Genomic DNA, 16,357 nt, shown 5'->3' on the forward strand with positions numbered 1-16,357 from the left:
TCGTTATGTATGCTTACAGAAACAGCTCTTTTAAACTTATTTAGACATAGATTTGTATCTTACATCACACTGCTGTTTCCATGTCTTTCTGTGCACATAAAAACTTTTTAATGACAAATTTTAGGATAATCTATTTGGAGATATATTAAATAGTAATTTAAAATAACACATGTAGTACCAAAATTGCACAGAGCTCAGTTGAAGCGATGACACTATGAACTTCTACGACTCAATCTACATAGGAGCAACTGGCCAACATCTCCTGATTTCAGAGACATTAAATGTGCATCATAGTATCAATGATACGAGTATTATCGTTGTTATTAAATACATGGCGGCTAGGTGTGGTGGCTCACACCTGTAATCCCAGCACTTTGGAAGACCAAGGTAAAGGAATAGCTTGAGCTCAGGAGTTGGAGACAGCCTGGGCAACATGGTGAAAACCCATCTCTACCAAAAAAACAAAAAATTAGCTGGGTGTGATGGCGTATGCCTGTAGTGCCAGCTACTTGGGAGGCTGAGGTAGGAAGTTTGCTTGAGCCCGCTGGGCAGAGGTTGCAGTAGCTGAGATTGCACGACTGCACTCCAGCCTGGGTGACAGAATGAGACCCTGTCTCAAAATAATAAATAAATAAATAAATAAATAAATGCATGGCTTTAGGAAGGAGTTTGGTGCATTCCGAAACCAAAGGAACTTCAGTTCATGTTGAAAGTAAAGTGCGTGCAAGGAACAGGAAGAAGCAATAAAAATAAAGTTGAGGCCAGGCACCGTGCCTCACACCTGTAATCCCAGTACTTTGGGAAGTGGTAGGTGGGAGGATCACTTGAGCTCAGGAGTTCCAGACCAGCCAGTGCAACAGAAAGAGACCTTGTCTCTATATTAAAAGAAAACAAAATTATATGGAGTTTAGCACTGTCACCCAAGCTGCAGTGCAGGGGCATGATCATGGCTCACTGCAGCCTCGACCTCCCAGGTTCAAGCAATTCTCCTGCCTCAGCCTCATGAGTAGCTGAGATTACAGGCATGCACCACCACACCGAGCTAATCTTTTTGCATTTTTAGTAGAGATAGGGTCTCACCATGTTGCCGAGGCTGGTCTCAAACTCCTGACTTCAAGTGATCTGCCCACCTCGGCCTCCCAAAGTGCTGGGATTACAGGCATGAGCCACCATGCCTGGCTATATAATTTTTTTTTTTTTTCAAGTCAAAATTCTTTTATGACAATAAAACAATCACATATTTAATATAAAAAGAAATGCAGAAAATGGCTCAGGGTTGTATTAAAAAAAAAATCCAGGTTGTGCAGGTTGCTCTATTTACATCTGGGAGCAGAGCTGTCCCCACATCAGGCACAGCAGCTGCACTTCTCCGACGCCCCTTTGCAGACGCAGCCCTGGGCACACTTGGCACAGCCCACGGGGCAGCAGGAGCAGCAGCTCTTCTTGCAGGAGGTGCATTTGCACTCTTTGCACTTGCAGGAGCCGGCGCACGTGCAGGAGACACCAGCGGTGCAGGAGCAGTTGGGGTCCATTTCGAGCCAAGGAGATGCTGGAGCTCCCACCAAAGACTGGAACAGGAGGTCAGGCAGCTGGAATGCGCGCTAATTTTTTTTTAAATTATAAATAAATAAATTTGAGAAGTTAGTATAGCCAACTTCTCAATGAACCAGATTGGTATAGAAACAAGAACACACATTCTTTAATGTTGACTTGAAAAACTGTCTTTATTGTATTGATGCCATTTTCCTTTGACTTTTATTATTACTTATGAGAATACGTCAAGGTTCCCCTGTGAATGAATCTATGAAGCTTCAGTCTTCTCTGTCTCGTGCATAACAGCAGCCCAATTTAGTAACTTCTTCTCTGCCTATTGGTTCAGCAACAAGAGCCCCAGTGGTCTGGGGACAGTCTCATTACATGTCTAATGTAATGAACAATGACTATGTTCTCTAGGGCAACTGTTTCTCCCTTGGGGACTAAGTATTCCAAACCTACTGAGCCCAAGAATTCATAAATGAATTATTAGGTGTAAAAGAGAGAGAAACTGCTCCTACCTCCACCTTTTGATACCCAGACCAATGTTCTAACTGTGGGAGAAGCAGTACTATATTTTAGCCGTTGGTATAAGGCGTATACCATAAACAGCAGCCCAAACTCACAATGTGTTGGCTCTTGATTAGCACTATAACTGAATCTCCAAAAGGTTATTATGCTGCTTTATTATAACACCTACATCTGAGTGATAGGGTTCCTGGCAAGACCAAGGAGTTTCTTCACTACAATTTTCTCAGCATAAAATAAGCTCCTTAATCAGAAGCAATGTGTGGAATACTATGATAATGAATTAGGCATCCGTAGATGATGGAGCTGGCAGCAATATTGCATTTAGGGAAGTCAAATCTGAATTTGGAATACGAATCTATTCCTGTGAGGACAAATCACTGCTCCTTCCATGATGGAAAGGATCCAGTATGTAGCTGAATGATTGCAAAAACAGCCCCAAATCTCCCCCTCTCGGTATGTATACCCCTTGAAATGTGACTTTGAAGGTGCTTTTATTAAGAGATGAAATCTATATTATCACCCTTTGAATTTGTGCTGGCCTTGTGACAGGCCAATACAATGTGCTAGAAGTGACAGTGTGCTAATTTTGAGTCTAAGCCTCAAGGCCCACCCACATGCAATTTCCCAGACCTTTTGTTTGATTTTGGAGCCCCACCATTGCCATGACAGCAAATCCAACCTGGCCTGCTGAAGAGTGAGTGACCACATGGAACACAGGCAAGTTGACCTACCTGAAGCCATCTGAGACCAGCTCCACCCCAGCTAATCCACCAGCTGACTACAGATGTATGCGTTATTCCAGCTGAGACCAGAACTGCCCAACCTGTGAGAAATAATTAATGGCTGTAGTCTTAAGTCATTACATTTGGTGGTAGGAAATTGTCACACAGTCAGGCACTCCCTAAGTGCTAAGTTAACTTGCCACACTTCATGGCTTCATCTGGTAAGGAGACAACAAGCCCAGATGATTTAGGCAGTTGATTATTCACAGCATAGCAGGTGGCATGAACTCCAAATTTGTTTCAGTTCTTGCCAAACAAACATCATGGCAGTTATACAGGTGAATGTCCATGCACACAATAGATCTGTAACAGCTGAAAACACTGAGCTTAGGAACCTCCCATTCTTAAAAGAAGGCTGCTGAGAAACTTGCCCTCTGGAGAGAGACTTTATTATACTGGTCAGGAAAGAAATCTGCCTTCCAACCCATGGGGGACATTTTTTTATCACTCTGAAATGTTTCCAGGATTTGAGGACCATATTAGCTTTATTACCCTGGAATATAAGTAAATCTGTTCCCTGCTCCTAAGCAGCTTTGCAAACATCCTCAAACAAAGCTTTTGATGCCATTTGCTCAGAAACACCAGAATTTTCCCCAACAGTTTCTTAATTGATTTGCAGCGCAATAAACCTCCCACCAAGAAGTGCATGGTACCCTCTGAGAATAATACCATATCGGGGGCTCAGTGTTGGTCTCTCTCTACTGTTGGCAGGTTGGACATACATCAGTGGCTAGGTTAGCTTTACAGGGAGGAAGTCTATACTGTACAGCACATGAATAGCCTCTATCCCTGCCATTATGGCCACTTTGTTCATGTCTCCATCGAGCAAGCACTGAGGAGCTGGCGAAAGAGACTGGCTGACATCCAAAGGTTGGATCATTATGCCCTTGATTTTTGAGACCCTCTTCTAGAATGGGTGCCCTCTGGTGGGCATTCACAAGGACATTCACATTTTCACCTATACCAGTTTCCCCAGCTTTCTTCCCATCTTTCTTAGGCCCATCTTCTTCCCAGGATTTTACCCATCTTTCACTCTTGAACTTGCCAAGTCTCTGGCCCAACCAGGAATGGGCCCTGGGCATGCAGTACCTAAGGACCTAACAGTCAGCCTCCCAGGACACTAAGCACAGCAGAAAAGAGCAGATAATGAGTGGTGGTTGGGGGAATGCAGGGGAAGATGAGGGAATAAGTAGAGAATTAAAAACAAACAACAACAACAATAACACACACACAGACACACACACACACACACACACAAAAGGTACCCTAAGAGAAAAAATGTAGAACTGAAAACCTGATGCAGTGCTATGAACTAGGGTACCTTCATGAGGGTAATCTACAAAGGTTGTCATCTTTCTTTGTGTTTTTCCTTTGGATTATGATGACAGTTACGTTTAGCATACGGTTTTAAGATTTTCTCTTGTGACTCTGTAATTTTCTTTGGTTAGTCTCAACAGATCTAAGAAGTCTCAGATATTCATACAAATGAAACAGAGATTGCCTTTTGAACATGATTACTATCATTGCTATTTTGGATTTTTGTTGTTGTTGTTGTTGTTTGAAACAGATTCTTGCCCTTGTCACCCAGGCTGGAGTGCAATGGTGCGATCTCGGCTCACTGCAACCTCCGCCTCCCGAGTTCAAGCAATTCTCCTGCCTCAGCCTCCTGAGTAGCTGGGATTACAGGTGCCCACCACCACACCTGGCTAATGTTTGTATTTTTAGTAGAGACAAGATTTCACCATGTTGGCCAGGTTGGTCTCGAACTCCTGACTTCAGGTGATCCACCTGCCTCGGCCTCCCAAAATGCTGGGATTACAGTTGTGAGCCATCGCGCCTGGCCTGCTATTTTGTCCTTTCTGTTAGGAAGGAGGAAGGGAGGAGATGGTATTAATGAGTAGGCAACCAACAATGTTCTTATAATTTATGTACTTGTAATTTTTGTGTATATAAGACAGTGTCTCGCTCTGTCACCCAGGCTGGAGTGCAGTGACACGATCATGGCTTGCTGCAGTCTTAACCTTCCAGGCTCAAGTGATCCTCCCACCTCAGCATCCTGAAAAGCTAGGACAACAGGCTTGTGCCACCACACCTGGTTAATTGTTTTATTTATTTATTTGTTTTTTTGTAGAGGCAGGGTCTCACCAAAAGGTTGGTTTTGAACTCCTGTCCTCAAGTGATCCTCCCGCCTCAGCCTCCCAAAGTGCTAGGATTACAGGTGTGAGCCACGTGCCTAATATATCTATATATATATAGTTTTCTTTTCTTTTCTTTTCTTTTCTTTTTTTTTTGAGACAGAGTCTTGCTCAGTCGCCCAGGCTGGAGTGCAGTGGCACGATCTCAGCTCACTGCAAGCTCCACCTCCCAGGTTCACGCCCTTCTCCTGCCTCAGCCTCCCAAGTAGCTGGGACTACAGGCACCCGTCGCCACGCCTGGCTAATTTTTTGCATTTTTAGTAGAGACGGGGTTTCACCATGTTAGCCAGGATAGTCTCGATCTCCTGACCTTGTGATCCGCCTGCCTCGGCCTCCCAAAGTGCTGGGATTACAGGCGTGAACCACCGCGCCTGGCTTTTTTTTTTTTTTTTTTTTTTTTTTTTTTTGAGTTGGAGCTTCACTCTCTCAGGCTGGCAGGCAATGGTGTGATCTCTGCTCACTGCAACCTCCACCTCCCGGGTTCAAGTTATTCTGCCTAAGCCTCCCAAGTAGCTGGGATTACAGGTACCTGCCACCATGCCCGGCTAATTTTGTATTTTTAGTAGAGATGGGGTTTCACCATGTTGGCCAGGCTGGTCACAAACCCCTGACCTCAGGTGATCTACCCGCCTTGACCTCCCAAAGTGCTGGGATTATAGGCATTAGCCACCGTGCCTGGCCGTGTACTTATAATTTATATCTTTTTGGATATTTCTTTTTTGTACAGTCTTGTAAGTCCCTCTACCTTAAATCCTTTTTGGAGCAAATATTTAATTAAATTACATTGAATTAAATGAGCATTCTCCTCACCTTAATTTTAAGCCATCCATAAATGTAATTTTAATAGCAGCATAACATTACGTTATTCAGACATAATATAATTACTTAAAACTATTTGTTGCTTCTCAGAATAGGGTATTAAAAGAAAAAATACTACTTATTTCCAAAAGTTTTGCTATCGTGAGATAAAAATATGTTTTGTTTTTTGTTTCATTTTGTTTTGTTTTTTGAGATGGAGTCTTGCTCTGTCGCCCAGGATGGAGTGGAATGGTGCAATCTTGGCTCACTGCAACCTCCACCTCCTGGGTTCGTGGAATTCTCCTGCCTCAGCCCAACAAGTAACTGGAATTACAGGTGTGCACCACCATGCCCGGCTAATTTTTGTATTTTTAGTAGAGACAGGGTTTCATCATGTTGGCCAGGCTGGTCAAATGAACTTCTGACCTCAGGAGATCCACCTGTCTTGGCCTCATAAAGTGCTGGGATTACAGGTGTGAGCCACAGTGCCTGGTCAATAGTATGTCATCTTAACTGTATTATGAATTGAGAGTTGAGGAGATATTGGAATTGTCTTTGTTTAATAAAATAGTTTGGAAGTTGCTTAGAAGGAGAGTCATACCTTAAGAACATGCATGCAATCTAGAACCAAGCAACAAAGGAGGTAGCTAAACTGGAGCATGGTCTTCTCTTTGCAAATAGAAGGAACACGAGAGGGCTCGTGGAGAATTGTCATGTTTCTAAAGCCTTGATTTGGAACTGGTACACTGTCATTTCCACACATATTCCACTGGCTGGTGTAAGTTAGTGGAGAAGGGAAGGATAGCCCCACCCACAGTGGAGCATGGCAAGAAAATGGAAAGAAGAGAGAATAGTTAACAAATACAATCTACTAGTAAGAAGTCCCCAGTGATGGGATGACTGGCACACTGTTAAGAATAAATATGTCCAATACTCAACTGGGACTTGTGGTTCTGTATTATAAATCCTCTCCCCTTAATTGCCTGTATTTTCCACCGTCAGCTGTGTGCACAAATAGGTAATGGAAGTGGCATTTATATAAAAAAAAAAAAAATTAAAGACCTATGTGTTAAATCTGGTGAGCATTGTGTAGAACAGTAACAATGGGTATAAGACACCCAGATGAGGAGCAGAAGTGGAAGACCAGAACAGACCATGAGAACACAAGCACTCCAGGAATGTGCAGAAACCTTAGGGAGGACATTACCTTTCCGTAACTCATGAAACTGAGATGTTAAGCAAACCTGTTTAGATCTTAAGGAGCAGGATGTCTCCAGTGAAAATGCGGGTGACAAAAATATCTGAATCTCTTAAGTACTGACTTGGAATCTAATATCATAGGAGTAATTACTGATCAAAGTATGAACTCTTTTCCCCAGGCTCTTGATAATGTTGAGTTTCTTCATGAAGAAGATTAAGTAGACATTCAAGAATGTCCACCCTAAATTGTCAGCCATATTAAAACCAAGAAAGGTGGCCGGGCACAGTGGCTCAAGCCTGTAATCCCAGCACTTTGGGAGGCCGAGATGGGCGGATCACGAGGTCAGGAGATCGAGACCATCCTCGTCTCTACTAAAAAAATACAAAAAAAAAACTAGCCGGGCGAGATGGCGGGCGCCTTTAGTCCCAGCTACTTGGGAGGCTGAGGCAGGAAAATGGCATAAACTCGGGAGGCGGAGCTTGCAGTGAGCTGAGATCAGGCCACTGCACTCCAGCCTGGGCCACAGAGCCAGACTCCGTCTCAAAAAAAACAAAACAAAACAAAACAAAAAACCAAGAAAGGAAACCATAGACCAACCTTGAAAACAAGAAAAACATTTACAAACACACGTGATTCCTGAGTTATAATGTTCTTTGAAAATGACTGTTCTGAACAATTTTGTGATTGAAACTCCCTACGTATTAATTCCTTAAACCTCAAAAGTTAACAATACCGTAAATACTTAAACAGTTGTCTCCGATGTCAAGTCGAAAAATATTTTAAGTCTGACAAGAAAGATAGGTAACTGTCAAAGTAAATCTCTCAAGTAGCTATGGATCATGACAGGCTTTATAATATATACTGTACTTACAAAAATCACAAATCATGGCCAGGCACGGTGGCTCACACCTGTAATCCCAGCACTTGGGGAGGCCAAAGCAGGAGGAGTGCTTGAGCCTGGGAGTTCGAGACCAGCCTGAGCAATGTGGTGAAACCCCTTCTCTACAAAATATACAAAAATTAGCCAGTTGTGGTGGTGTACACCTGTGGTCCCAGCTACTTAGGCTGCTGAGGCAGGAAGATCACCTGAGTCCAGGGAGGTCAAGGCTTCAGTAAGCCATGATTGCACCACTGCACTTCATCCTAGGTGACAGAGCGAGACTCTGTCTCAAAAGAAAACAAACTAAAAAATCGAAAAACAGAAAACTAAACCTTTGGACCTCATAGTAAAATGAATCGAAAAAGAAATTCCAAACAGTCACAAGGGAACTTTATGTATGCTATGATCCATCTCATGTGGCTTCAGGTTAAACATTTGCTCTACAAAATGATGGAAGTAGTGGCTGCTCTCTCTGTTTAAAGATGTGAAGGATGTACAGCCCTACTACTTCTCAGGAGAGTCTGTAAGAGACACCGTGACCTTGGCCTTGCCCTTGCCCTACATTGCTTTTAGGCTTGAAATTTTGACTCGGCAATATCAGAGCCCTAAAATGTGCTGGATATTTTTAAATACATTACTTGATTTTACTCTCTGTATTAGTTTCCTGAGGCTGCCAACCACAAACTTGGTAGCTTAAAACAGCAAACATTTCTTCTCTCACAGTTCTGGAGGCTAGAATTCCAAGATTAAGTTAGTGGCAGAACTGTCCTCTCTCTAGAGGCTGTAGGAGAGAATCTGTTCCTTGCCTCTTATGGCTTCTGGCTGCTGCCACAGCATTCCTGAGCTTGTGGTCATTTTTATTTATTTAATTTTTTAATTTTTTGAGGCAGGATCTCACTCTGTCACCCAGGCTGAGTGCAGTGGTGTGATCATGGCTCACTGCAGCCTCGAACTTCCAGGCTAATGCAATCCTCCCGCCTCAGCCTCCCGAGTAGCTGGGACTACAGTTGTGTGCCACCATGCCTGGCTATTTATTAGTAGAGATGGGATCTCGCTGTGTTGCTTAGGCTGGTCTCGAATTCCTAGATGCAAGTGATCCTCCCCCTCAGCCTCCCAAAGTGTTCGGATACAGGTGTGAGCCACTGCACCTGGCCGCTTATGGTCGTATCACCCCTCCTTTACATTATCTTCTCTTCTGTGTGCCTCTTATAAGATTTATAAGGCAAGATTGTCACTGGATTTAGGATCCATCCAGATAATACAGGAGAATCTCCTCATCTTCAAATCTTTAACTTAATTACATCCACAAAAACTCTTTTTCCAAATAAGGTAACATCTATAGATTCTGGGGATTATGAGGTGGACATAGCATTTGGGGGACCACCATTCAACCCACTGCACTCTCACAACCTTGTGGAGCAGATCCCCTTTCAAGAACTCCCCCAGAGTTTCTTGCTTAAGAACACTGTAATTGATGAGCTGCCATTCAAAGTAAGGTCTCGGACGGTCACAGTGGTTCATACCTGTAATCCCAGCACTTTGGGAGGCCGAGGCAGGCGGATCACCTGAGGTCAGGAGTTCGAGACCAGCCTGGCGAACATGGTGAAACCCTATCTCTACTAAAAATACATAAAAATATTAGCCGGGCGTGGTGGCAGGTGCCTGTAATCCCAGCTACTCGGGAGGCTGAGGCATGAGAATCACTTGAGTTTGAGAGGTGGAGGTTGCAGTGAGCCGAGATCATGCCACTGCACTCCAGCCTGAGTGACAGAGCGAGACTCCGTCTCAAAAAAAGCAAAGTAAGGTCTATGGTCGAATTCCAGTGTTCCTTCAATTATGCCACACTTTGTTGACATCGCAATAGAACAGTAACAATGTGGACACACCTCATTTTATTGCAATTGCTTTATTGTGCTTCACAGATATTGCCTATTTGATAAATGGAAAGTCTGTGGCAACCGTGTGTTGAGGAAGTCTATAGGCGCCATTGTTCCAGTAACATGTGCTCACTCGAAGTCTGTGTCACATTTTGGTAATTTTCAACTTTTTTATACATCAAATCAAGACTTTATATCTGTTATGGTGATCAGTGATCAGTGATTTTTGATGTCACTATTCTAATTATTTGGGGCCGCCACAAACAGCATGCATATAAGACAGAAAACGCAATAAATAAACGTGTGTGTTCTGACTGTCCCACTGACTGGCAATGCCCTGTCTCCCTCCCTCTCTTCAGGCCTCCCTATTCCTTGAGATACAACAATATTGAAATTCCTTGACACAAAATAATATTGAACAGTTAATAGCCCTACATAATGGCCTCTAAGTGCTCAAGTGAAAGGAAGAGTCCCAGGCCAGGCATGATGGCTTGCACCTGTAATATCAGCACTTTGGGAGGCTAAGACTGGAGGATTGCTTGAGTTCAGGAGTTTGGACCAGCCTGGGCAACATAGTGAGACAAATAATAAAATTAGCTGGGCATGGTGGCACATGACTGTGGTCCCAGCTACTTGGGAGATTGAGGTGGGAGGATCACGTGAGCCCAAGAAGTTGAAGCTATAGTAAGCTGAGATTGCACCATTGCACTACAGCCTGGGCAACAGAGCAGAGCCCCATCTCCAAAAAAATAAAAATAAACAAAGGAAGAGTCCCACATCTCCTATTTTAAATCAAAAGTTGGAAATGTTTGGCCGGATGTGGTGGCTCATGCCTATAATCCCAACATTTTGGGAGGCCAAGGTGGGAGGTCTACTTGAGCCCAGGAGTTGGAGACCAGCCTGGCAAACAAGGCAGGACTCTGTCTCTACAAAATTTTAAAAATTAGTTGGGTGTGGTGACAGACACCTGTGGTCCCAGCTACTCAGGAGGTTGAAGTGGGAAGATGACTTGAGCCCAGGAGGTTGAGGCTGCAGTGAGCCATGATTGCACCACTGTACTCCAGCCTGAGCAACAGGGCAAGACCTGTCTCAAAAAATATGTAAAAATGAAAGAAAGAAAGAAAGGAAGAATCGATTGATGTGGCAAACTTCTCTGTTGCTTTATTTTATGAAATTGCCACAGTCACTCCAACCTTCAGCAACCACCATCCTGATCACTCAGTAGCCATCGACATGGAGGCAAGACCCTCCACCAGCAAAAAGATTATGACTCAGTGAAGGTTCAGATGATAGTTAGCATTTTTAGCAATGAAGTATTCTTAAATTAAGGTATATGCATTGTTTTTTAGACACAATGCCACTGTGCACTTAATAGATTATAGTGTAGGCTGGGTCCAGTGGCCTGTAATCCCAACACTTTGGGAGGCCAAGGCGGGAAGGTTGCTTGAACCCAGGAGCTCAAGACCAGCCTGGGCATCATAATGAGACCTCGTCTCTCCAAAAATCAAAAAATTAGCTGGGCATGGTGGCTTGCATCTGTAGTCCCAGCTACTGGGGGTGCTGAGGTGGAAGAATCACCTGAGCCCAGGAGGTCGAGGCTGCAGTGAGCCATGAACCCCAAGCCGCTATACTTCAGCCTCAGTGACTACAGTATAGTGTAAACATAACTTTTGTAGGCAATAAGAAACCAAAAACTTCATGTGCCTTACTTTATTGTGATATTCCCTTTATTGTGATGGTCTCAAACTGAACTCACAGTATCTGTGAGGTATGCCTGTACTAATATCCAATGTTGATTGAGCTTTTTCTATGTCCCAGGTGCTGCCACAAGTACTTTTTATTCCATTTCATTTATTTATTTATTTATTTTTGAGAGTGAGTCTCACTTTGTTGCCCAGGTTGGAGTGCAGTGGTGCAATCTCATCTCACTGCAATCTCTGCCTCCCAGGTTCAAGTGATTCTCCTGCCTTAGCTTCCTGAGTAGCTGGGATTACAGGTGCCCGACACCACACCCAGCTAATTGTTTTTTGTATTTTTTGGTAGAGACAGGGTTTCTTCTCCATGTTGCCCAGGCTGGTCTCAAACTCCTGGCCTCAAGTGATCCACCCGCCTTGGCCTCCCAAAGTGCTGGGATTACAGGCGTGAGCCACTATATCTGGCCTTTTTTCTTTTTCTTTTTTTTTTTTTTTTTTGAGACGATGTCTCACTTTGTTGCATAGGCTGGAGTACAGTGGTGTGATCACAGCTCACTGCAGCCTCAACCTTCTGGGCTCAAGCCATCCTCCCACCTCAGTCCCCCGAGTAGCTGGGACTACAGGCCAGTACCACCATGCCTGGCTAATTTAAATTTTTTTGTAGAGCCAGGGTCTCATTCTGTTGCCCAGGCAACATAATAATAGTGAATTTGAACTCAAGTGATCTGCCCACCTAGGTCTCCCAAAGCTCTGGGATTACAGGCATGAGCCACCATGCCTTGCCAGGTCTTTTAAAAATATCTCCATGTCCTTGTTCCATATGTTCAATCTTTCTGCTAGCTTCTTTAACACATACAATATGGTTATAACCACTGTTTTAAGTCTTTGCCTACTATTTCTACCATCTCTGGTTTTGTTTATCATCTATCATCATAATTTCTGGATCAGTTTCTACTGATTGATTCTTTTCCTCCTGTGGGCTGTATTTTTCTACTTTTTTGCAAGCATTATAGTCCTAGACAAACTCCTCAGCGTTTTTTTATAGGCATGGTTAAGTAACTTGAAAAGTTTGATTATTTCACTGCCTGCCAGGTAACTGAGGTTACAGGAATGCGCCACCACTCCTGGCTAATTTTTTGTATTTTTAGTAGAGATGGTGTTTCACTATGTTGGCCAGGCTGGTCTCAGACTCCTGACCTCAAATGATCTGCCCACCTCAGCCTCCCAAAGTGCTGGGATTACAGGTATAAGTCACCACGCCCAGCCCTGCTTGCTTTTAAGCTTTAAGTAAAACCAGAACAGTATTTAATTTAGGGTAAATTTTCTCCAGTACTAATGCAAGACCTTTTTACTCTAACTGAGGCCTTGTGAGTCGTAAGGTCTTTCTCTCTGGCTATTGGGAATATACACTTTTCCTGGTCCTGATCTCTGGACACTGTTCCCACTAATCTTTTCTCTACCCAGCCTTGGGTGGTTTCCTCACATATGTTCACTGATGAGTACGACACTGAATACTCAAGAGGGACCTCAGGCAGGTCTCCAGAGTCTTCTCTCTGTGGAGTCCTCTCCTCTCTGATACTCTGCCTTGAAACTCTTGCTGTTTGGCTTCCTGGGATTCCCAGATCATTCTCCTCAATTCAAGGTAACCCCCAGTCTCTGCCTGGGTTCCCCTCTCTGCACCAGGCCCTGAATATCTTCTGCAGTCAGCAAGCTGGGGTAATCATGGGACCTATCTCATTTGCTCCCTGTCTCTGAGTTCCTTGTCCTTAGTTGCCTAATGTACAATATGTCGAGATCCATTGTTTCACATATTTTGTCCAGTTTTGCGTTGTTTCAGGTAGAAGGGTAAATCCAGTGCCTGTTACTCCATTTTGTCCAAAAAGAGGCATCTCTAGGGATATTTATCACAGTTGCTTCGAAGTTCTGCTCTCCATATTCTCTTTCCTCCAAGAAACATTCTGTTATTTTTGTTTGTTTCTTCTTCTTTTTATTTAATTTAATTTATTTATTTATTTATTTTTGAGACAGGATCTCACTCTGTCACCCAAGCTGGAGTGCAGTGGCGTAATCTCAGCTCACTGCAACCTCCACCTCCTGGGCTCAAGCAATCCTCGTGGCTCAGGCTTCCCAGTAGCTGGGACCACAGGCATGTGCCACCATGCCTGACCATTTGTTTGCTCCTAATTTTAACATTACAAGCTTTCTTCAAATGTCTGTCTCTTGGCTGAGCACAGTGGCTCATGCCTATAATCCCAGCACTTTGGGAGGCTGACGTGGCAGATCGCTTGAGCCCAGGAGGTCAAGACCAGCCTAGGCAACATGACGAAACCCCATTTCTACTAAAAATAGGAAAATTAGCTGGGTACACACCTGTAGTCGCAGTCACTTGGGAGGCTGAAGTGGGAGGATCACCTGAGTCCAGGAGGCAGAGGTTGCAGTGAGCCAAGAGCATGCCACTGCACTACAGCCGGGGTGACAGAGTAAGATCCTGTCACACACACACACACACAAAGTAAGCTACTTAAAAAAGCAAAACAGCTGATTTGAACCTCTGTATAGGTATGGCAGAGCTTGCTGGTTACATCTCCAATATTCACTTTCTCCTTCTCTCTTAAAGAAGACAACTGTCTGGAGATGGTGTTGTGCCCAGCACACACACACACACACACACACACACAAGCAATTACATTTTCCAGTCTCTCTTGCATACTCTGTAGAGGTGTGGCCATATGTCACAATTCTAACCAACAAAATGTAAACAGATGTCATTGGCTGGGACTTCTGGGGAAGTCCCTTAAAATGAAGTGTATCCATTTTCTATTAGTGAATGACACACCACTCCAAAACATAGAGGAGTTTTACGTATTTATTTTTCATTTTTCTGTTTCAAACTACAATCATCAATAGAGCAGAGAGGTTTAAAACATCATTATTTACTTATGATTCTACAATTTGGGCAGGTCTCCACTGAGCAGTCCTGGGGTCACTCACTCAGCTGGGTCATCTGGTAGCTCATTTAGGGCTTGATGGCCTCCTCTATTCCCCTTCTCATCACCTCTCTGGTGGAATTGCCTGGTTTTCTTTTATGGCAGTGGAAGCATTCCAAGAGAGCAAGCCCCATGCACAAATGTTTATGAAGCCTTGGCTTGTGTCATATTTGTTGATGTCCCACTGGCAAACAAGTCACATCACCTAGCCCAAAGTCAATGTGGGAGAGGGCTATGCAATTCTATCATTGAGCAGTGAAGCAGCCTACAGCCACTCTGAGAAGCATTCATGTCGCCAGGTGTGGAGGCAACCCTGGAGCTGGTGAAGGAGGTAGCTTTTTGGTAAGCCTGGAAGTAGTTGTAACACTACTTGCTCAATATGGGACCCCTTTAGGACATACCAAAGGTCTTGTGCTCGGAGCAATCACATAGAGTAGCAAGTTGGGAACTTTTCTATATACAATCCCCAAGCCTTTAGCTAAATGTTGATGCATATTATCCCTGGCATTAGCATGGTGTGTCCATGCTCAGACCAAAGTAATAAATCTCACCGTAAGGTCCATTGATGGTAGTTCTACATAGACCCTAGGAAAATCATGATCCAGGAAACACAGCAATTTGAACAATGGGCCAAGTGGTGCTGATTAGCCTGGAGCAAGGTAATGATTTAAAAAAAAAAAAAAAAAAGGCTGGAACAAGGAATGATTCACACTACAAGTGCACCACCACCAATCCCAAGGACTCCCAGAAGCAGCTGAAAAAGACTTGGATGGAGAGGGAAGTCAAAGTTCTTAGGCCAAGTAGATAAGGACTTAGTGCATCACGTAAGTTTGGATCATTGTCAAAGTAAAAAAGGGAAACTCTTGTAGACTAAAAGAGACTAAAGCTGTTTTTCTCAAATTTTGATGAATTTTAGAAATGCCTGAGGAAGATTTTTAAAACCCAATGGTCAGACCACACCCAAAACAGTTAAATTACGATCTCTAGGGATGGAGCCTATATTTCTTAAGGCTACCTGACCGACTGATTCTAAAATGTGGCCAAGGTGAGAATCTCTGAACTGAAGAAAACCTAACAATCAAGTGTAATGCATGAACTTTTATTGGATTTTTTAAAAATACCATAAAATACATTTGTTGAACAATTGTCAGAATAGATAATACATTACATGTAATATTTTAGATTTGTTAATTTTTTTTTGTTTTTTTGAGACAGAGTCTCTCTCTGTTGTCCAGGTTGGAGTGCAATGGCACGATTTCAGCTCACTGCAACCTCCACCTCCCAGGTTCAAGCAATTCTCCTGCCTCAGTCTCCCGAGTAGAGGGAACTACAGGCACACAGCACCATGCCTGGCTAATTTTTGTATTTTTAGTAGAGACGGGGTTTCACTATATTGGCAAGGCTAGTCTCAAACTCCTGACCTCAAGTGATCCACCTGCCTCGGCCTCCCAAAGTGCTGGGATTACAGGTGTGAGCTACCATGCCCAGCCTAGATTTATTAATTTTTAAACAAGTGATAATGTGGGCTGAGTGTGGTGGCTCACACCTGTCATCCTAACACTGGAAGGCTGAGGTGGGAGGCTCACTTGAGCCCAGGAGTTGGAGACCACCATGGGCAACATAAGGAGACCCCACCTCTACAAAAAATTTTAAAAATCAGCTACGCATGGTGGTACACACCTGTAGTCCCAGCTACTGTGGAGGCTGAGGTGGGAGGATTGCTTGAGCTCAGGAGGTTGAAGCTCGAGTGAGCTGTGATTGTTCCACTGCACTCCAGAGTAAGACCCTGACAAGAGAGAGAGAGAGAGAGAGAGAGAGAGAGAGGGGGAGGCAGAGAGGAGAACAGGGTCATGGGATGTGAGGCTATGGTGGTGAAAAG

General features: G+C 43.8%; 1 protein-coding gene across 1 annotated transcript; it reads right to left on the reverse strand.

Annotated features, from left to right (window-relative positions):
- Positions 1-1,187: 1,187 nt before the first annotated feature.
- On the reverse strand, positions 1,188-1,595 carry LOC112607227 (metallothionein-1F). Its single transcript, XM_025358343.1, has one exon. It carries the CDS (start codon positions 1,530-1,532, stop codon positions 1,347-1,349), a length of 186 nt encoding a protein of 61 aa, XP_025214128.1. The 5' UTR covers positions 1,533-1,595; the 3' UTR covers positions 1,188-1,346.
- Positions 1,596-16,357: the final 14,762 nt, after the last annotated feature.

This window comes from Theropithecus gelada, chromosome 14 (assembly GCF_003255815.1).
Source record: "Theropithecus gelada isolate Dixy chromosome 14, Tgel_1.0, whole genome shotgun sequence".
NCBI lineage: Eukaryota > Metazoa > Chordata > Mammalia > Primates > Cercopithecidae > Theropithecus > Theropithecus gelada.